This window comes from Dioscorea cayenensis, chromosome 5, assembly GCF_009730915.1.
Source record: "Dioscorea cayenensis subsp. rotundata cultivar TDr96_F1 chromosome 5, TDr96_F1_v2_PseudoChromosome.rev07_lg8_w22 25.fasta, whole genome shotgun sequence".
Taxonomy (NCBI): Eukaryota; Viridiplantae; Streptophyta; class Magnoliopsida; order Dioscoreales; family Dioscoreaceae; genus Dioscorea; species Dioscorea cayenensis.
Window position 1 is genome coordinate 29907687 of NC_052475.1, and position 21719 is coordinate 29929405.

The following is a 21719-nucleotide window of genomic DNA, read 5'->3' on the forward strand; positions in this document are numbered from 1 at the left end:
TTCTTGGTAATATTAATATTTTTTATAGCAAACTATGTAAAGATCACGTAAAAAAAATATATATAAATATAGAGTTAATATTTTTACGTAAATATGTCTCCATCCAATGTGAATTGAGATTTGATTATATTTTTTTTGAGAAAAAAATATAAACACCCGAGAACCCAATATCAATAATTTTTTTAAAAAATAAAATAGATAAATCACTGATTTATTAAAAAATGAATCGGTCCCAATAAATCAAAAGGTATATTTTTTTTTTTAATTCAAGACAATTACATTGAAAAAAACAAAGAAAAAGAAAAAAAATAATTTATTTAGAAATACGGATGGTTAAAACTTAAAAGGTAGAACATGCATCTTTTTTTTTAATTGATAGAACATGCAGTTATAGTTCAAGGGAAGTTGCTTATCAGAGGGACAAGTAAACTGTTTGCAAAGAGACCTGGGGGGACCTCTGGCATGGATTCTTATGTGCAAATGCATTGAATCCAGATTACTTTGAAATTTTGTCTCAGTGTTCTATCATTATTCTCATTTATTAAAATTATTTTTTAATAAAATACATAAATTACGAATTTATTTAAAAAAATAAATAAATAAGTACAGTAAAATAACATAGAAAAAAAAAAGTACCAACCAGGTTTTAGAGGCTCTCATAGCTGGTGAACCAAATTTATTTTTGAAAAATAAATAAATAAATAAATACGTTGCGTGAATAAACATCTAACGTATAGTTCTAAATGGGTCTGATGTCATCATTAATCATAAAAATAGTCACATCGATTCACTTGGTTTATGTTTTTTTACAAGCCCACATGACCTCATCCACTGAATCTGGACTATTCAAATGTTTGATGTATATATTTATAAAAAATTTATAACAAAATTATGATTTAATTATTTTATCATATATATATATATATTTTTCTACTTGTATATATTTTTATAATAAAAAATAATTGTGTTTATCATAAAATAGCAATAATTGAGTATAGGTTTGTTTATGGTATAAAAATCAATCATTTATTTTAAAAAATTACCGTTGTATCATCTTTTGCATTGTAATTTGGTTATCAAAATATAAGGAAAAAAATTAATGTTAAAAGGTAATTTTTAATATAAAAAAAATTACCACTTGTTTATTTAACAAATATGTTAATATTTTATAAAGTCTATTTACCAATAAAAATTTTATGAGTAATATGCGTTTTTATAATAAAATATATACAATAAATTTTTGTATAAAATTTTAAATAGGTCACATCATATCGCTAACCCAAAATTTAGCCCACCAACAGTGACACTTGACTTAAACAATTAAATTCCAAAGCATGACAAAACTTTAATTAGTGCAATAATTGACAATTTAAGTGATATGACAACTTGCCTCCATGTCCTTACCTTGATAATAAAATTAAATAAAACAAAATAAAGCATTAATAACTTTTCAGACCATACTATAAAACATTATCTAAATGAACTGCATGTGTATCTTAATAATTTTATTGTTCAACTCTATACTAAACAAGTGCCAATAATTCCGGCAAATGGAAAGTTTAATTTAATAATAAACTCTAAAGGTCAACCACTCAGGAAATCTTAAATGCACAAGGTGCTAAGATAAGAGTTGAAAGTTGAGCTTTGATTAACAAAAGTAATTATTTTATTTTATTTTATTGTCTTAACATTGTTCAATGTTAAGAGCATAAATATAAATATACAAAAAGATTCAACTATCAAATATGGTTTAGAAAATAATATTGTTTTGCATCACCATAGAACCAAGTACTTGACTTGTTCTTTTAATGCTTGATCCCTAGTATTATACATTTTAATCATGTAAAAGAGGAATAAATTTATGTGTCAATAAATATATATATATATGTTATGTATGTATTCTAAAATATTATAAGTTCAGTGGCCGTAGTTGGTCTAACATTGAATAACATGTATATATGATTTAAACAGCTAGATTAACATCAAATTAATATATAAAATCAACACATACAAGTATTGAATTTTGATTCAATAACAATAACAACACCTCAAGTGATGTATAAATTGATGTAAAAGGTTAACATAATAATATATATAAGGGGCTTTTGCAGGTGTACCACTAAAAAATTTTGAAATTGCATATTTACCCCTTAATAAAAGTTAATTACATACATACCCTTGAATAATATACATAATTGCGTATATACTCTTAGAGTTTAAATTAGTTGAAAAACTATCCATTAACAAACAACAAATATATAAAATTACCATTATACCGTTGCATATGCACCTTTGAAAAGGTTTTTTAAGTTGTACAAAGGTTATTTTGGACCTTTTATATATCTTAATCCAAGTTATAACCATAGTTAATCAAGTTTGATTACCGGAATCTAACATTAGGGGCATGTCCGTAATTACCTATATTTTTCAGGGGTATATATACAATTATGTTTTTTCTGAGGATAAATATACAATTATAGAACTTTTGAGGGGTTTATACCTAATTCTCCCTATATATAATATGACAATGATATCATGTGCATGATTGGTTTCTAGGACATACAATATCTAACATATGTATCTTTTTGGGAAGAGGAGCGGGGCGAACCCACTAGAGACCCCAAGAACATGCACAAGCATCGGTGGAACAAGTAGGGACAGGGCCGCGCTCACGTGGGTGCAGACCACCCATACACAATTACTATTCACAACTCCCAGAAATGTGCCCTCAGCAGAGAATCGAACTCTCATCACTCGGTGAGAGCTCTATCGGTGACTCGTGTACCACTAGACCCGAAGGTCGTTGGCAATATCTAACATATGTATCTTGCATTGTCAAATTGCTGAGCTATAAATAGAACAGGATGAAAGAATAAATCTAATTGATAATTATTCCATGGTATTGCCAAATGACTCCTCTTGTAGATCTTATTCATGGATTAAAAAGGAAAAAAGAAAATTAGTGGAAGAGCTCCTTTTACCTGTCCGTCTATGGTTGCCTAATTTTAAGCTTGATGTGATGGGAATAATAAAAAGGTGATAAGGATATATTTAATCAAAAACATTAATCTTAAGGCAAATGAATACTCATTATTTAACCAGACCGTAACAAAATTTTATGATTTAACAAATCGATTAGGCAACCATGCATTACGGAACAAATTTAATACTACAAAATATTTCCATTCAATTTCATAGGAAACACATTGTTCTGCAAATCAAAGTAATTTGATCTCATAAATAAGCAATGCTTGTTTTGATGAGAAACATGTCAAACAAGAATGCTAAGATGATTCCTAAACGAAACATACATATACACAATAAAACATCAGGGGAATACCATGCTTGTTGTTGCTGGATATAATACGAAACAGTGCTTATTCCCATCGACGAGCATTGCCTCGGCAATCATCTTCTAATGCTAGTGAGAGCATCTCTGTGCAGAATAGGTCATCAGGTTTCAACCATAGTGCCTGAACAAGGAGCAAATAACACCAGGTTTCAGATTGTGTACAAGACTTTTACAATTCAAATGCTACCGATTGGATTGGTTATTTTTGTTTGTTCGCACATGAGCAACACCAATTTCAATTAGTTTTGTAGAGAAAGAAATCTTGCAAACAAACCTTGTGGTAGTGGGCAATTGCAGCATCAAAGTTACCCTGTGAGTGAGAAAGAATAATCATCAGAAAGATTTTGGAGCTCAGAGACTTGGAGTCACAAAGGTCAACATAAGATTGTATCGAATGGCTTAAAATCTGAAATTTCAAAGTGATAGCAAAACTCATTGAAAAAAATCTTGTAGGCTCAAAATCTATACAGGATCCATAATGGAAATAAAATACTAGGAAGATTTGGAAGGTATTACGAAAATAGACATGATTTAAAATAAGGAGCCATTACTAACATCTAACATATTAGTGTTACAGGCAGTTTTGAAATTTCAGGACCATTGCCTGAAATGTTTGTTAAATTATTTTGAATTCTATGTTGAATTAAGTTGTCAAAAAGTTTTAAGAGTTTGGATGAGTTTTAGTTTAATGAAGACTTTTTTTGTCCTTTCTTGTTAGGAGTTGAGCCTTTTCTTTTATTAGGGAGTCAAAACTCATTTAGGTAAATTCTCAAATCTCTATAAAAAAGAGATTACCTTTCCTTGGGAATTAACCAATGAATTATTCTCAACTTTTTTAACTTAATGCTTCACTTAATGCTTCATTTCAAAGTGTGATTGCCTTTTCTTCTAGTTCTAGGTGTGATTACTAAGATTTTTTAATTCTCTAGGAATGATTGCCTAAAAATCCTAGGTGTGATTACCTAGCTTACCCTGCATCAATCCATTAATAGGTTTTGTCCATGCATAGTTGCAGTGTAATCCTATCTTCCATAAATGATACTTAATTTATCTCTTTTACAGCCATCAAGTGTAGTCTGAAGAATTTCTGCTTTTCAAGAAGCAGAAACTAAATAGGATTTAAAAGAGATACCTGTAAATGATATGTATATGCCAGCCCAGCAAATGTACTCAAACTTTGAGTGGAGAAAGTCAAGGCTTTCTCATAGTAGGACACTGCCTTATGGTACATCCTGAGAAGAAAATGGGTCACTGATTATGTATAATTTTTGCCAAATACCACATGCTGCTCAAACTAATATATTAAATTAAAATTCATATTCTGCGAAATATGTATCATAATAATGCTGCACAATACTTTAACTTTCTTTGTGCATGTGCTAGATTCACCAAAGTTGGTTCCCACATTTCGTTGAGTGATGATGCAACACGAGCCAAAGTCTTCTCAAACCACTGAACTGCCTTGGGATACCTAACAACAGAATAAGAAAAAGAGGAACACAGTAAGTTTGAGAATATATTGACGTCATCAAGCACCAGCTTATAGTAACAAAGATATAGACAAATTACATTACAGTGATAGATGATGCACATTCTAAAAAATAATCACGCTGGCAATGAACAGAATATACTTAGGTTTTAATATTTAACAATATAAAAGAATAAAAAACTGGATTTTCAGATTGTAAATCTGCTTACTCTTTCATATGATAAGCAACAACTCCAAGTTCATTGTACACAAGAGGGTCCGAGGGGCAAATGGTTTTTGCCTGCAGAAAATACTGAAAAAAAGAATTGTGAAATTTAGCAATATTCATAGAAGAACAGGTCAAAAATTACTCACCATATTAAGGTACAGAGATTATTTCTTAACACAAACACTTAAAAGGTAATTGGAAGTCAGGGCAGTAAACAATTGGTACATTGAGGAGCAAATTTGTGCAAGTCAAATAATCATAAAATTGAAAAAACTTAACATAGATAAACTCTTAAAGTATCATGATCAACCCTTTTTCTACAGTTGTACAAATTGACTTTTTAAAACTCAATCACTATCATGTCAATGGCCTACTCTGGAATTTCATTTTAGCATGCACAATAAGAACAAACAACATGACTTGCAATCACAAAATCACTTAAACACAGCCTTAGGAGACAATAACAAAAGGAGAAGCAGAAGTTCGTTGGCCATTTCTTCTAGTAAATCATTTTGACAAAGAAGACAAACTGAATGCAGGCGTCTCAAATCACAAATAATATGACCAACATTAAGCTCAAGCATGAAAGCAACTACAATAAAAATAAATATATTAAAAATTATTAATCAAAGCAATTCTTACTTATTATCTATTAGTAAACGGTTTAAATGAAAAGGAAAAAACAACCACAATCCAGTAGTACCTGTTCTGCAAGTTTAAAGTTGTGCGTTCGCATGTATTCCATTCCAATGTATAGCATTGGCAAATGACACCTGGAATAAGAGAGCAAGATTCAACCTGTAATGAAGGAACTGACTATCAAAATTTAAATTGCAAAGATTAACTCAATAAATAATGACTAACTGAAATCTTTAATTTAGTTATTTAATTGTCACTTAGTTTATTTACCAGCTTAATTTTATGGGCTATAAAATCTACTTGGTATTTCTAATTTATACTTATTATTTCATTTCATGAGGAATTAAATCGAACTTTCGCACAAGTCTGTGCAGCAATAAATATGCATGTGAATAGACAACTACAGATAGAGAGAGCATACCCAGGAAACAGACGTGCACCTGTGCGAAATGCAGCCATGGCCTGATCACTTTCCTCTTGTGCAGCATAAGCATTCCCAGAACCAATCCAAGCTGGTGGAAATGATCCATCAATGCTTGTAGCCTTGCTGAAAAATCATTTTCTTCAGTCAAACAAAACCATATGGTAAATTAACAATGCAACAACAAGAATAATAGAAACACAAAACCATGCAAGTATACACAAGTTTGGCTACTAATGATGTTGTGTATGTTGTGTATCATGGTATATGCATCTGGGCTCTGGAGTGATGTTGTGTATGTGTGCATGTGCATAGGGAAGGGTCATTTCAACAATATGGAACAAAAGAAATGCAGCATTTGTACAAATAGTAGGCAGAGAAAATGGTCATTACCCAAAATATCTCCGTGCCTGGTCATACTTCTTTATGCAGTAATAGTAACACCCAACAGCAAACCAGGACAGAGCTCTACCTCACAATCAAAACTAAATCTCATTAGGACATATCTAAAATCCTTGCATTCACATCAGAAAAAAAATACAGAGTGAAACAGAGCATCATACATTCATGAACAATTTGGCAAACATACAAGTGATAAGGAATATCTGATATAGGAAATGATACCTTCCTCGTCTTATATGTCTGAAAAACTTAAAAATATGATTAATTGACAGAAAACAAAGATATAGATTGTATAAGAAAATCTCCTAGAGGCTTGGACAATATATAAATTGCAGCTACAGAAAATCAGTAATTGCAGCAGAAGTCTTGAACATGTCCCTAGCAGTGCCCCAAGAGGTTTTAGTCATGCTTAGCAAGCTTCAATAAATATCCAACAATAAATAAATAAATGACTAGTGTACTTCTTAAAATCATATTTCAGGAAATTTCCATCTTGTGTAAATGGAAATTATATACATTTCTTTAATATTAATGAATGAAGCTTCCAACCCAAAAAATGGAAGACTTATAAACATCCTCAGGGTTCATGATCTGTTATGAGAAGATTCGTTGTAGAACAATCTACACACAAGAGAAAGACACATGAAAAATTCTCATTGATACTCCCCTGATTGAGGTGTTCCAAAGGTAAGAACTACTGCACAAAAGACTGATTTATCTCCCATCAAGAAAGTAAATTACACCATCCAGGAACACACATTGAAAGGGAGATAAAAAAAACGTCAGCCTTCCAATCTTACAAGTAGGTAATCTTTCAGCCAACTAAATTGAAAATGACACTCAATGTAAACCTACAATGATTATCAACCTAAACAATTATGATTAGTGGCAAGTAACAAAGCAAATTTAATAAACATACTCACTTTTGAGGATAATCTCTAACCAAATTGCATGCCATAAGATAAAGATCATTTGAATGACCAAGCTCCATAGCGGCAACTATATGAATTAATGTGCATTTTAGATGGAATGGATCTCTCCCTAGCAGCCTGAAATAAACAGGATTACAAAACTATTATTGTGATGCAACAAGGATGAATTGCCACCATACTCCAGGAACATTTAAAAGATTACATTGAAGTGAGTTCAAAACATTTTTGATATTCTCCACATTGATGATAGTATTCAGCTTTACCAGACAATAGATCAGTGTTACTTTTTAAAGAGTAACCAAAAGGGGAATCGGAGGCACCAATGCCATCCCTTTCAAGGTCCTTAAATTTGGCTTCCACAATGCTTTCTTTATCATGCTGAAAGTCACAGAAGCAATAGAACTTTAAAACTATATTTTTCATTGCAATTCATGTGTGTTCACAGGAATGTGTTGGTGTACCTTCTTTATTAAACATGAATAAAATGTTGATAGCCACCCATCATCCTTCCCAAATTGCAAAGATGACAAGAGACTGGACTCTGGAACATAAATCAAATCAAAATATCAAATAACCAACTACCAGATCCACCAAGAATACAAAGTCAAATAATAACTAACAAATAATATTAAATGATAGGATGCAACTAACTGACAGTGATGAAAACTGTACTTTGCATTTCATCATGTATTTTCCATATATGCAATTAGTAAGGGTGTATTAATATGAAGAACAAATATTCTATCCCGTAATCCAATTAATGTTGGCAAAGTAATTTCAGTAATTGTTATTGCTGAGTCTTAGATATGGATTACCTTCTTCACATGATAACATGTAATTATCTACTAAACATTCCAATGCCTGAAACAGATGAAAAGCACACAAGTATAAGATCAAGTAAACATAGCTACTCTTAAATGTGTTATGTCAAAAGCAACGTCAATGTAACAAAAGAGAAATTCAAGCATCCCCAACAAAAACTCCCATATAAATCTAATAAAATCCTAACATTTAGAGAGACTTGAACGCACAAGCTGCTTCAAATGCATGCTTGGGTTCTGGCCTAAAGAGTGAGATATGCCGTAAGACACAAATATCCGCCACTCCAGAATGTTATCCCTGATTTTGCTTTCTCCATGAATATTTGTATAAAACAATGTCTCACTGTCAGCCAACATCTACAATGGTAAATCACCATGTACTGCAACATATAGTGAAGTGTAAGTGGTAGTGTTACATACAGAAGCACATTGGACATATTGATGTTGAACCATTAAGATACAGACATCAATCTTATGTTGCTAACCTTGAAATGGCAAGTGTAACAAGACCCATAACCCATGTACCATGCTTTTAAACATGCTTATTCTCATAATAAATACTAGTAACATTTGCAGTGAGAGCATAAGCTGGGCAATTAGAGAACTTAAACTTACTTCATAGCATAATGGGTCAGCTTTCACGGCCGCTTTGTACCTGAGAATCATCATTAAAGCAAATGTAAGGAGCACATTTAAGAACTGAGTAATACCACAAATGTAAAGGAATTAAAAAAATAAAAAAATAAAAAAAAACCACATTCATCAAAAAATTAGAATAAGAAACCATGTAAATAGGTCATATCAACCTATTCAAAGCCTATAGCATTGCCATAAGAAGATGTCAAATGCACGCTACAACTTCATAAAGAAGCAGGCTACTGGGCACTAACTTATGTGCAAAGCACATTTATCACTGCCATTTGTTATAACATCTCAAGCAACAAGAAGAGAAAATACACACCATTGTCGAGCTTGAACACGGTTTTCCAGAGCTTCGTATGCTTTGCCACGCAAAAAACATATAGCTGCAATAATCTGCAGACAGGAGATGAATTACAAAGTTACTGCATCAAAGACAGAACAATGGAATATTATTAATATTGATAACAATTGGCCCACCAAAATACAATCATTAACTATATACCGGGTACAATATCACTGCAGAATTTCATTTAAGAAAAGTGAAGAGTTGCGGCACTGAAGTTGGTCTTTTTGATTGAGAAGGAAAGCAAGAATAGCATAGGATAACCTCAAGATCATACAAATGCAGATGATACTTTTATTAGTGATGAACTCATGAACCTACCATGTGATTAAATAACCCAGAGAACAAACAAGAGCACTGATTATAAGAACATTTCTATTAAGCTGGATACACTGAAAAGATAAAAACCCAGAGGTTTTATATGACTGTAAGTTGGAGAAGCAGCAAAAGTATTGGGCAAAGAATGCTGTTTAAAGAAGAAGAAGAAGACATATAAGTTAGAGAAGTAACAAAAATATTGGGCAAAGAATGCTATTAAAAGAAGAAGAAGTGTCTTCAACTCATGGTTGAGGCTAAAAAAAGTCCAAAAGTGGCCCTTTTTGGTGAAGCATCTACAAGAGACAAATGCAGTCAGAAAATAAATATTGACTGAAAAACAAGGGAAGTCTCAATATTAAATTATTCAAATCTAAACAAGCAATTAGATGAGCAATGACTAGTTTGAAACACTTATAAAAGGCATAATTTGTTGCGACACCTTACATTGATCTCATGATCTTCACCATCCTTATCCAAAGACATTGCACTTGAATCATTTTGATCCTGCACATTCCCATGCTCATCCACAGTCGCATCACCCAGCATTGCCAAGCACTGGTGCCATTCCTTCAACTCCTCCTAAAAAATAAATAAACACCAAAAAATAGCAAACTTTCAATGAACAAAAGAACCCAAAGCCAACGCACATCAGGTGTTCGATGAAAAGACCGAGAGATCACCAGCCAAACAAGATAAAGTTTTTAAGGAAAAGAATTTGAACAGAGCAATGGACACCAAATGTTCGATGAAAAGACAAAGAGCTCACCAGGCACTTGGCGGCGAGGTATCGAAAACGAAGATCATGAAGAAGCGAAGCGGAAGACGAGGAGGACGTGAGGAGGTGGAGAGCACGACGGAAATGGCGGCCAAGGAAGAGGGCCTGGGCTTGCATGTAGATGTCGGCGGGATCGGAAGTGGCGGCGGCGACCTTGTCGGCAAAGAAGATGGCCGAGGAGTACAAGTGCTTGGTAACGCAGTCGCGCACGATCCCGCGTAGCCTCTCGACCGCCTCCTCCCTCGTTCTCCCGAACATCATCTCCTTCTTGCTCGCACTCTCGGCGGTGTTTTTCGAAGCAAAGGAGCTTGGTTTGCTCTAGGGTTTGCTCTTCTCTAGGTCGAGGGTGAATCAAAAAACTCGAATGCCCTCCCGCCGATAATCAAAAATGGACTTTTACCACGATCTTAATGTCCACGTGTCATGCATTTATAACTAGTCTTTTTGGAGAAATTAGCATATGAACGGAGTCTTATGAAGGTCAAGTTTTTGAATATTCTTTTTTAATTGTTAATATTGAACCTGGTTTATGCTATTGGAACTGAATTTCTAGGCTAAAATATTTATTTTAGGATAAACTTAAAATCAATCTCCATAACTCATATAAGATGAGAACATAAATACTTGTTAAGCTTGCTTTATAACATGGTTCTGATTTTTCAAATGGTGATGTTAGTGAATTATTTATTTTAAAAAATTTGCTATGAAGTTTACATTAATAAATGCCATGTCCAAAACGCGTAAAAAAGGGATGATTTTGATATATATATGTATATACATATATTGAATTATTTGGTTGTTGATATTGGAATTTGGAATATTATTATATTGATTTATTTAGCTCATTACAATGATGATAGGAGTATGATATAATTAAATTATGAATTAAATTGCTATTTAAATATTTATATATGCTGATGAGTGTACAATAATATATTATTTCATATCATTTTGTACATTTATTAGGTTTATATTATGATCATATTTGTGAAATTCGGATTTAAACATAGTGTATTTTGCATTTTCAGGCTTCAAACAATACTTAAAAATAAAAAAAGATAACCAAAATAAGTACTCCGAGCCCAAAAACGAACAAGATGAAGCTCTCCGGCATCAATTAAATAAGTAAAAGTCAAACATGAGGGTTTACATGCAGCTTACGGCCTCACTTACGCCCATAAGCATCTTCTACGCCCATACTTATGCCCATAAGGGGAAGTTTAGAGCCAAACCAAAAAACCTTAAGGGCAGGACTTATGCCCGTAAGGACCATCCAGAGGAGCTTACGCCCGTAAGGCTTATGACCCATCTTCTCCAGCTCCTTACGACACTTCTTATGCCCATAAGCAACTTGTAAGTGTCCCGAGCATAAATAGACATAATGAGGGTTTTAGGGCATTTTTAGTTCAATCTTTGATTCTTTTATTAGAGCGAAGCTAAAGAAGAAAGGAGGCGAATATCCAGGGCTCCATAGGTGACTTTTGGAGGATTTTTGGATCCGACATCAAGGGGAAGATCATCGTATCCATCAAACTTACCTTGGCGAAGTCCACAGAAGGTTCTTTGGAGTTTTCCAACGATCTATCACCGACGCTATTGAGAATGGGATTTCTATGTTTACATTCATTCTTGTCAAGTCTTGTATTTTGGATGCTTTCCCTCCATTGATGGAAGGTTAATTTCTTAGATGTTTGGGCATAGTTAAACTATAGGGTTTATCTATTGCCATTGGTTGTGGATTTATTTAATTTACTTGTTTTTCTTATTGCAGTCTATTCTATTTTTTTAATCAAATTGCTTGTTTGAATGCTTGATTGCTATTGTGGCGAAAGTCCTAATTATCATACTTGATATGCTTTGTGACGAGTAGAAATACACATATAGCATAGACATACCGCGATTAAAGAAAATTATAAATAAGCCTATAAATATGATACTTCGGAGACATTTTTATTCTTCTAAGTGTGTTAATGAGAATTTTTGTATTATTTGCAATCATGTGGAGGGATTTTAAGAGAAATCACATCTCTATTTAAAAAATTATTGTTAACTCACATTGAGGTTTCATAGAGTATTAATGCAATTGTGTGGTGATTGCATTAGCATTGTACCAATTCAGTTATGCTTTACCCTTGAAAAAGGGGTTTAGTATGATTTAAGAAACTGTTCAAATAGAATTGCATGCTTCTTTGTCTTGCACTTTAGAAAACCGCTAGAGGGACACTATACCCGAACATCGTTTTTTCTTCTGATTTCTCTACTCTTTTATTATGTGTTTCTTACTTTTACTTCCTTTTGTTTACACCCATCACTAGTTTAGTTAGGCTAATTTTTGGAACTAAAGTTTCTATTAGTAATCTCATTCTTCCCTTGTGGACCGACATCCCCGTTTTTCTATCACTTTATTATACAATCGGCATGTATATACTTTATCCATATACAATGAATAACTAAATTACTCTTATTTATGTGGTATAATAACAAAATTTTATGATGCTCCTTTCATGTCATTGATAAAAATAAGTAGACCGCTCCATATATTTTATTAAAACTAAAATATAAAATAAAACCCAAAAGTCATTTTGATGGGTTTAAGATTTGATAGCATTTTTGGCATTTCTGTAACTATTCCAGTATTAATACCATTTTATCATTTACCAGGGGTTCACATTCTCATTTTCTCCGTCGAATTTGAACCAAAATTTATAATGAATATTTATGAACCAAACATGCCTTTCAGTTTTCAGCCATCAAACTTTCGTGGGAATCCAAATCAAATTCCCATGGACCCCAAATATTTTAAATTTTAAAGATTTTTTACTCAAGGGTTTTAATTATTGTGTCTAACATAATTTTTTTTACGAAGACAATCAACATTATTATGTATAGAGTGCATCAATTATTATGGCTTAACAGCCTCTAAGAATAAATTCCCTTGAGATAATATCACAATACACTGGAAATATGAATCAAGTAATCTTATATTATATAGTTTGATTATATATAGTAAAAATATCATGTCACATGATGTGGTAACTTAGCCAATATTACAATGATAATATCACATGTCAAACTGAATATGATTTTTTTTTTACATTACACATTTTTAATTCAATAAATTAAAAAAAAAGCTAAAAAAATCAAACAATTTATAAATCTGCATTTCAAACCTCCCAATGTGCTTTCATTTTTTCAAAATAAGTAAGTTTGGCGAAATAAACATGAATACCATGATTTTGGAATTATACATCAAATAATCCTATTAATGGAAATATAAGATTTTGTAAATCAAATAGACAATTGGAAAGATGAAACACTATTATAGAACATTGAGACCGTTAGTATAGAGTGTATAAGCAGTGCTGTGAGAGTAAATTTTCAAACCCTCACACGGAAGTGTGGGACTCTTCATTGGATTAGGATAAAAACATATGATAGCTTATCGCTCGGGTATGCTTTTTGAATCAAGTAACTCAATCTGTGATTTGTCCAATTGTTCCAAATAAAAAAAAAAATTATTATTGATCCAAAGACAACTTATTGGCTTATCAAGAGAAAGACTATTCTCAACTTAAAACTACTGGTTTAAGTAATATAGTAATATAGTTATTTTTATTGTAGCTATTGTGAGGATATAATTTTATAGGGGGCTTCATACGATTAATAACTCAACAAAATAATTATTAGCTATATTTCTCACTAATAAAATAGATAATTTTCAGATCACATGTCAAATTAAAACTATATAGGATAAGTTTAAACAAAATTCGTTTAAATATTTTCAAATCTAAACAGTCCAGTCCAAATATTTTCCTAGTTTGTTAGATTTTTTTTTCCCTCCAATTCGTTTATATAGTGTAACAAAGTAGAAAACTTATGACTCAATTAAAAAAGATTTTTTTTTTCATGCTAACAACAAAGGATTAAATTGCAAAAAATCCTTCACGGTACTTATTTGACTATACCTTATCTCCTGGCGAAATATATTGAATAAATATAAATATATTAAAATATTGTTAAAAAAATTAATAAAAAAAGACCCATTTTTTATAACAAAATAAATTTCAATTTTTCTTTTCAATTCGGACAAAAAATAATTATATAAAAAGCCATCATTTGTCTATTGCATCGAGTCCCTTCGTGAGGCTGCTCACCTCTCAGTCGACGTGAGCTCAAGCTCGATTCCCAGTTTCGCGAATGGTGAAGACACTGCGGGCTCACCTAACATATTCGTCACTGATTCCGCACTATCGCACTTTCTTAAAAAAATATATATATATATATAAAAAGCAATTTACTTGCTCAACATTTCTCCTTTTTAAAACTTTTTAAAAATAAATCCATAAAATGTTATATATAACATAACTCCTCAAAACATATCTGTCAAACAGTCAAAGTATAAAAATAAATTTCTGTAAATAAATTATTCCAAGATAAACAATTTTCAAAGAATTAAAGTACTTTTCTGTAAATAAAAATATACAAGGTGGTATCTGCAAAAAAACCGCGATATAATAACATTAGAGCCTCTCACTGTGAACCCTTTGTACAAGCCCTCGAGAAGACCATCTCTCTTCGTCTTCGTGTCGTCGGAGAGAAGCGAGATGGGGGTCGTCTCAATGGTCAGCGCGGCGGTGGTTTCGTTGCTGTTATGGTTCGCCGGAGTGGCGGCTGATGCGTCAGACCACCGCTACAAGATCAACGACCCTGTTCCGCTCTATGCCAACAAGGTTGGCCCCTTCCATAACCCCAGGTTAGGGTTTTGTTCTTCGTGCTCTTTGGTCTCGGATCTGTCACTTTGTTTCCAGGATCTTTTTGATTTATGTGTTTTTTATTTGCTTTTGATCCGCTGGAAATGGAAGAAACGATGGATGTCTTGTTGGGGGTTTTTAGCTCGTGTTGCTGGAATGGGTGGATTGTTTTATTTTCTTGGTTTTTGATGTGTTTAGTGAGTTATTTAAGATTTGAATTCGGACAATAGAAATATATATGAAGTAATGTTAGTTTGTTTGCGTTTCGCTTCTGCTTCTCCTTTGGATGCTGTTTTCTCTAGATTGTTTGCTAAAATTTTAGTTTTTTGTTTGCGATTTTTTTCGCATTCGATGATCTTACTTGTGACGTTTGGGGAATTTTTATTATTTTTTAACAGATTTGAGGAATCTTTGGATTTTTGGTGAGTTTGATAGTTATGATATCTGCTAGGGTGGTGATCAACAAGTTTATTAGTTGATTTTCTAGGCCTATGGTTGTGTTTTGCTTTCAATTGTTAATGTTTATGATGTAATTAACTTGTGGAGTCCATGAATGTGTGCAAAATAAAATACAAGGAGACGAATTCTTTGGATAATATTTTGCTTAGGAAGCCATTTGGGAAGTAAAGGTTACATCATTGAAGTTTTAGAGGAAGTTTGTATATACCTTTTTACCTTCACCATGATTTGTGAGATTTAAGAAATATTATATTGATAGAATGTATTGCCCTAATTGCACTTATTTTTCTCCTTTTTCAGTGAAACCTATCGGTACTTTGATCTCCCCTTCTGTTCTTCAGGTTGGCTTCTCATTTCAAGTTTGATAGCCTTCATTTCTTTCATTTTATTCTTTGTCGCGTAGCGCTATGGTTTCTTCATTAATTTGTCAAATTATGACAGAGGAAGTAAAGGATAAAACAGAAGCTCTTGGTGAAATCTTGAATGGGGACCGACTGGTGGATGCTCCATACAAACTTTACTTCCGTGTTGAACAGAACTCAAAGTTGGCATGCAAAAAACACCTAACTAAGGATGAAGTGGCCCAATTCAGGAGTGCAGTCACAAAAGACTATTACTTCCAGATGTACTACGATGATCTTCCCATATGGGGGTTCATTGGGAAGGTTGACAAGGAGGGCAAGACTGATCCAAATGATCACAAATACTACCTTTACACCCATATTCACTTTGATGTCTACTATAACAATGACCGTGTGATAGAGATCAATGTCCGTACGGATAACAATGCCATGGTGGATCTGACTGAGGATAAAGAGATTGATGTGGATTTTTTCTACTCGGTGAAGTGGAAGGAGACAGACACACCTTTTGAGAGGAGGATGGACTTGTACCAACAGTCTTCAGCAACGGCACACCACTTGGAGATCCATTGGTTCTCTATAATCAACTCATGTGTTACTGTCCTCCTTCTAACTGGATTTCTTGCCACAATTCTCATGCGGGTGCTGAAGAATGATTTTGTGAAGTATGATGTTTTCTAAACTCCCAAAACTTTCTTTTTTATCTATCTAGTTATTTATTTATTTATTTTATTCTTTTGCCTTGTGGTTTTGCAAGCAATGTAAGTATATCACATATGAAACTAGAATTGCTTGAAGATTCTTTAGACACTTTAGAAGGGAATATTACTTAAATCAAATGATTAAAATGACATCCCTGATGCACAAACCTGACTGAATTTTTCTCTTACACTTTGGGATCTCCATTCTTATTGGCTTCGTTGTTGCTTGGTTCAGTGTGTCATGTCTGCACAAATCAATCTCAGTTTTTTCAGTATCAATGTTTCTTGTTTTGCTAATTTTTAATGTTAAAGGTATGCTCATGATGAGGAGTCTGCTGATGACCAAGAAGAGACTGGATGGAAATATATCCATGGGGATGTCTTTAGGTTTCCGAAGCACAATTCAGTTTTTGCAGCTTGTGTTGGTTCTGGTACTCAGTTATTTGCACTGTAAGTATATTTGTCAAAACCATTTGGCTAAGAATTCTCACATATGACCGTAGCATAAAACTGTGATGCTAATGATTCTAGTTTATTGAGTACTATATGGTTTTGGATTGAATATAATGCAAACAAAGTTTTTTTTTGATTAATTTTTTCATTTTCTTTGCATTTGTTGCAGTGCAACTTTCATTTTTATTCTAGCCCTTGTTGGTGTTTTCTACCCCTACAACCGTGGAGCTCTTTTCACTGCATTGGTAGTCGTTTATGCACTGACTTCAGGCATTGCTGGTTTTACTGCTACCACATTATATTGTCAGCTTGAAGGAACAAATTGGGTGCGACCACATGTCTTTAGGCTCAGCTTATTTATCTATTTATTTTGCTAATTATCTATAAATATGTTAAGTGCTTCCGCATGCATTCTGCATCCATTAGTATATTATATGCATTTTTGCGCATGCGTTCTGCATCCATTAGTATCTCATATGCATTTTTAGTAGAGTTTTTAACTGCTAATGCTTTGGTTTACCTTTTCTATTGGCAGGTGAGGAATCTGCTTTTGACGGGATGCTTATTTTGTGGGCCCTTGTTCTTGACATTCTGCTTCCTGAACACTGTTGCCATTGCTTATAATGCTACAGCTGCACTTCCGTTTGGCACCATTGTTGTAATTGTTCTGATCTGGGCCCTTGTAACATCTCCTTTGCTTGTCTTGGGTGGAATTGCAGGAAAAAACAGCAAAGCAGAGTTCCAAGCTCCATGCCGCACTACCAAGTATCCTAGAGAGATTCCACCATTGCCTTGGTATCGAAGCACTATCCCACAGATGGCCATGGCTGGTTTTCTGCCGTTCAGTGCAATCTATATTGAGCTCTACTACATATTTGTCAGTGTCTGGGGCCACAGAATTTATACAATCTATAGCATTCTCTTTATAGTTTTTATTATACTTCTCATCGTCACAGCCTTCATTACTGTGGCATTGACTTACTTCCAACTTGCTGCAGAAGATCATGAATGGTGGTGGCGGTAAGTCTTGGTTCATTACTTCATTATCTTTTTTGATGTTTCTGCTTTATTCTCATTTTTTTTTATCATAATTAATGTGTAGGTAATTTTTTTTTCTTTTCTTAAGTGCAAGTAATTTTTATTTGATTTGAGATATAGCATGAATACTCTAGTTCACCCAAGGAATGAGCATCTGAACAACAGATTCATCTACTTGCCTGTTAGGGTTCGCACAAACTCCCAACAAAGCCAAACATGCTTTTAGCTACTTTGTACTCCTGCCTTAATTTTGTATGAGATGTGATGTTACAGAGGTTTGTGCCTTCTTTTTGCATCCAACAAGCTTCTGTTGGTATTATGTCCTTGCATTTTTTTGTACTTCAGGCCTTTGAGTTTCTACCTTGTAACTATTCCTCCCATCTTGACCCAAACCTCCCCTAATGGAAATCTATATTGCATTGCTACAATCTTGCACCTTGTGATATCTACTATTTTTAATTCAATTATGGATGGTATCTATTCAACTACTACAAGCTGCTTTTAGAGATTAAAAAGTGAGAATATTAAGTAATGAATGAGATGTTAGAATTCAAAACTATCATGTTATATGCCACAACGAGATCTAAATAAGTGTTTCATGCCTTTTCTTCTCCAAATTTAAAACAAATGGATGTTTTGATGACACAGTGAGGTATTGTAGGCCATTGTTTTTGGAGGATTGTAGAACATTGAAGATTAGCCAAGTCTCATAATTAGAGTACTGAATTGAAGGTTAATTTGTGCATAGACAGATATAATTCGATTATGGGTCAGCCCCTTTATGTATCTTCAAGTATTGAAGTTGGAAGTAAATGCTCTAGAGCTTTTTATTGATGGAATTGATACAAGGCAACTGAAAAGGCTCTTGAAGGTTGATAGTTGGAAGGATTCTTGTGTGGTGAAGGTGTTCTGTAATCCTTCTGGATGCAAGGAAGCGCAGACATGCTTCTATACTATGCTAAGTGTTGCGAGTTTTGTGGCTTGTCAATTAGGATGTTGGAAGCTGCGAAAGATGTTCAAAACTAGTCTAATGTGTTTTACAAAATTGAATGTGGAATATTTAGCATATGTTAAACCACTGGATTAGAAATCTTTAGAGAAGGGGGTTGAGTGTTATTGTCTAGAGTTTGTTGCAAGCATTGGATTAATCTATTATAACCTTTTGCCTTGCACAGCTATAATTCAGGATTTTACTCTTTCTGCAAAACTTGTCCAACGCAGTACAAGTTATGTGACCAGTCAAATATCTGATATTAGTTCAAATATGGCTAAGTTTGGACATACTTATTTAATTACCTGTTTAGTTCCCTTGACACCTAACCATTGTTGTCAGCACCTTCATTCCTGCTGCTTGGTTATTCTATACTGTAAGAACCTGGTAAAAATTAATGTTTAGGTTTGCTTCCAAGATTACTCTATGTGATCATAAGACACCATGCTAAAGCTGTAGCACAAGCACGAGCAATCATCCATGTTAATCCTTTTGTTCTTTGATATCTGTAAAAGGATAATTCCTAGCGGCATGTCTGATTGCTTCTGTGCAGGTCTTTCCTATGCGGTGGATCAACAGGGTTATTCGTCTATGGATATTGCTTGTACTATTATTATGCTCGGTCAGACATGTCAGGCTTCATGCAAACCTCTTTCTTCTTCGGGTACATGGCTTGCATATGCTATGGTTTTTTCCTTATGCTTGGGATGGTTGGCTTCCGTGCTGCATTGCTGTTTGTCCGGCACATCTACCGTTCTATCAAGTGCGAGTAGCCCAAAGAAAATCCAGATCAAGTTTGCTACAATAACTCCTTTTGTTGATCCATGTTATTATGCTTCAGTTATTGTGGCGAAGGGTGATATGCGGTGGAAATCTTTCCATGTCTATATTCTGCTAAGCCTGTGAAAACATAGACCTGTTGTTTTGTTTTAGCTTTGGAGAAGTTTGCAGTTCTAATCAGTATCTGTTAATATTTTGGAACCCCTGAAGGAATTAGTTTGCTTTATTGCCTACAAATTAGGGCACTTGCATTGATATCTAGAATTTTGGCACCGATGTTTGAAGTAAAATGACTTAATATGGGGAGATGTTGCACAGGTTAGGATTGGGTTTGATTGTTTGTCTGTTTATCTGTTTTTACCTTTCTGCCCTTTGAAAATATTAGATTTGTAATTTAGTTTTTTTAAAATTAGTTTATTATGTGTAGGTTTTATTTGGTCATTCTACATATGATATAAATATTTTATACCACGTGATTGTGAAATTTAGGGCATGTAAAATAATTTTTTTGTATGGAATTTTCTTTAAATATATTACTTTAAAAAAACACCCTTACCTCTTACAACTACGCTCAAAAGCCTATTTTCTTTAGAAATTATCATATTTTCAGATTTGCAAAATGTTCATCTCAAATCTTAACATTTTTATTTATATTTAAATAATTAAATTGTATAAAAAAAAGTTGGTAGAAACAACTTTATGCAGTGGTAGAAAATATGAGTAAATCAAAGCTAAGTTATACTTTCCAAATTGTGATCAATTTGTTTGTAAGAAGACAAACTTCGCCTTTTAAATTCTAATTTTATGGCTGACACTTACCAGCACATGACATGCTTAAAAATGAATGGTGAACAAAATTATGAGGAAGCATATAAATAATAACTAACTGCAAAAGTTGATGCTTTATTTTACACAATTTAAAATTTAGTGCCTGGCAAGTATTTCTAGATGTTTTACAAAATATTCTGGTCAAAAGTAAAGTAAAAAGGACAAAGGTAGCAGTTATAATAATAAAAAAAAACTTTTTTTTAATATTGTTTTATCCTCCCAATAACTAATCAAGGATTTACTTATACTAGTTAATTAATATTTCCATAAATAAGAAGAGTATTTCTGAATTTAATAAAGGGGATTTGTAATTTACAATGAAAAGTAAAGGCTGGTAATCTGAAGATATAACTAATCCTTATTCAGAACATTATTTCGAACCATTTCTATACCAAATTAATTTTATTTTCCACACAAATATAATATTAAATTAACTATTTGGCTATTACTTTATTTTATGTTTTTCAGTAACTTCGACCATAATAAATAGAATAAACAAGTAAATATCTAAATTATTTAAAAAAAAATACGCACACACACACACACAATTAAAAGATTTGATCAACCATAATATTGTTGTAGCATGATATTATTTAAAAAAAAAAACATTTTATGTGAAGCTTTTTTTATTTTGGGTAAATTACTTCCTAAACCATTTAATTTAGACTAAATTCTTAATCAGCTCATCTATTTTCAACTTTATCAATTAAAATTTGTAATTCTAAATTCAATTTAACATACATATGTTGCCCAATTTACCCTTAATAGATTTTTTTTTTGTTAAAAAACAAATTATCTAAAAACTTTTAATAAATTTTCAAAGAAAACTCTCAAATTCTAAATTATTTTTTTTATTAGATTAAAAAAAAAAATCTAAAAAAAAAATAAATCAAAATCAAAATCAAAATTGTGGGTGTTCAACAAGGTATGTCCCACTGCAACAAAGTTAATGGATAAGTATCAACTCTCTTTTTGGACCAACATGTGTCTCTCTCTGCTCATCACACATAGATC

The 21719-nt window shown here is 32.8% G+C and overlaps 2 protein-coding genes across 2 annotated transcripts; one reads left to right on the top strand and one right to left on the bottom strand.

The window, feature by feature from the left end:
- Positions 1-3163: 3163 nt before the first annotated feature.
- LOC120262521 (anaphase-promoting complex subunit 6) lies at positions 3164-10721 on the bottom strand. Its single transcript, XM_039270657.1, has 16 exons — positions 10334-10721; positions 10012-10146; positions 9226-9299; positions 8880-8919; positions 8259-8304; positions 7905-7984; positions 7646-7821; positions 7435-7560; positions 6503-6577; positions 6110-6235; positions 5753-5822; positions 5051-5133; positions 4710-4823; positions 4485-4584; positions 3627-3662; positions 3164-3473 (listed from the first exon to the last, which is right to left on the bottom strand). The coding sequence occupies exons 1-16, from the start codon at positions 10601-10603 to the stop codon at positions 3378-3380; spliced, it is 1647 nt and encodes a 548-aa protein (XP_039126591.1). The 5' UTR covers positions 10604-10721; the 3' UTR covers positions 3164-3377.
- Positions 10722-14886: 4165 nt separating this feature from the next.
- On the top strand, positions 14887-20006 carry LOC120262520 (transmembrane 9 superfamily member 3-like). The gene is made up of 7 exons (XM_039270656.1): positions 14887-15095; positions 15853-15893; positions 15994-16579; positions 16928-17065; positions 17238-17394; positions 17604-18088; positions 19651-20006. Exons 1-7 carry the CDS (start codon positions 14947-14949, stop codon positions 19868-19870), a joined length of 1776 nt encoding a protein of 591 aa, XP_039126590.1. The 5' UTR covers positions 14887-14946; the 3' UTR covers positions 19871-20006.
- The last annotated feature ends 1713 nt before the right edge of the window (positions 20007-21719 follow it).

What these genes read in the sequence shown, in the direction of transcription:
- LOC120262521 (XM_039270657.1), bottom strand. Translation starts at nt 10,603, where the DNA reads ATGATGTTCGGGAGAACGAGGGAGGAGGCGGTCGAGAGGCTACGCGGG. An exon ending in ACTTTAAACTTGCAGAACAG is followed by an intron (nt 5,134 to 5,752) that starts GTACTACTGGAT and finishes TCTTTTTTTCAG; the next exon opens with TATTTTCTGCAGGCAAAAAC. An exon ending in CATATACATATCATTTACAG is followed by an intron (nt 3,663 to 4,484) that starts GTATCTCTTTTA and finishes TCTCACTCACAG; the next exon opens with GGTAACTTTGATGCTGCAAT.
- LOC120262520 (XM_039270656.1), top strand. Translation starts at nt 14,947, where the DNA reads ATGGGGGTCGTCTCAATGGTCAGCGCGGCGGTGGTTTCGTTGCTGTTA. An exon ending in GGCCCCTTCCATAACCCCAG is followed by an intron (nt 15,096 to 15,852) that starts GTTAGGGTTTTG and finishes CTCCTTTTTCAG; the next exon opens with TGAAACCTATCGGTACTTTG. An exon ending in CTGAAGAATGATTTTGTGAA is followed by an intron (nt 16,580 to 16,927) that starts GTATGATGTTTT and finishes TTAATGTTAAAG; the next exon opens with GTATGCTCATGATGAGGAGT.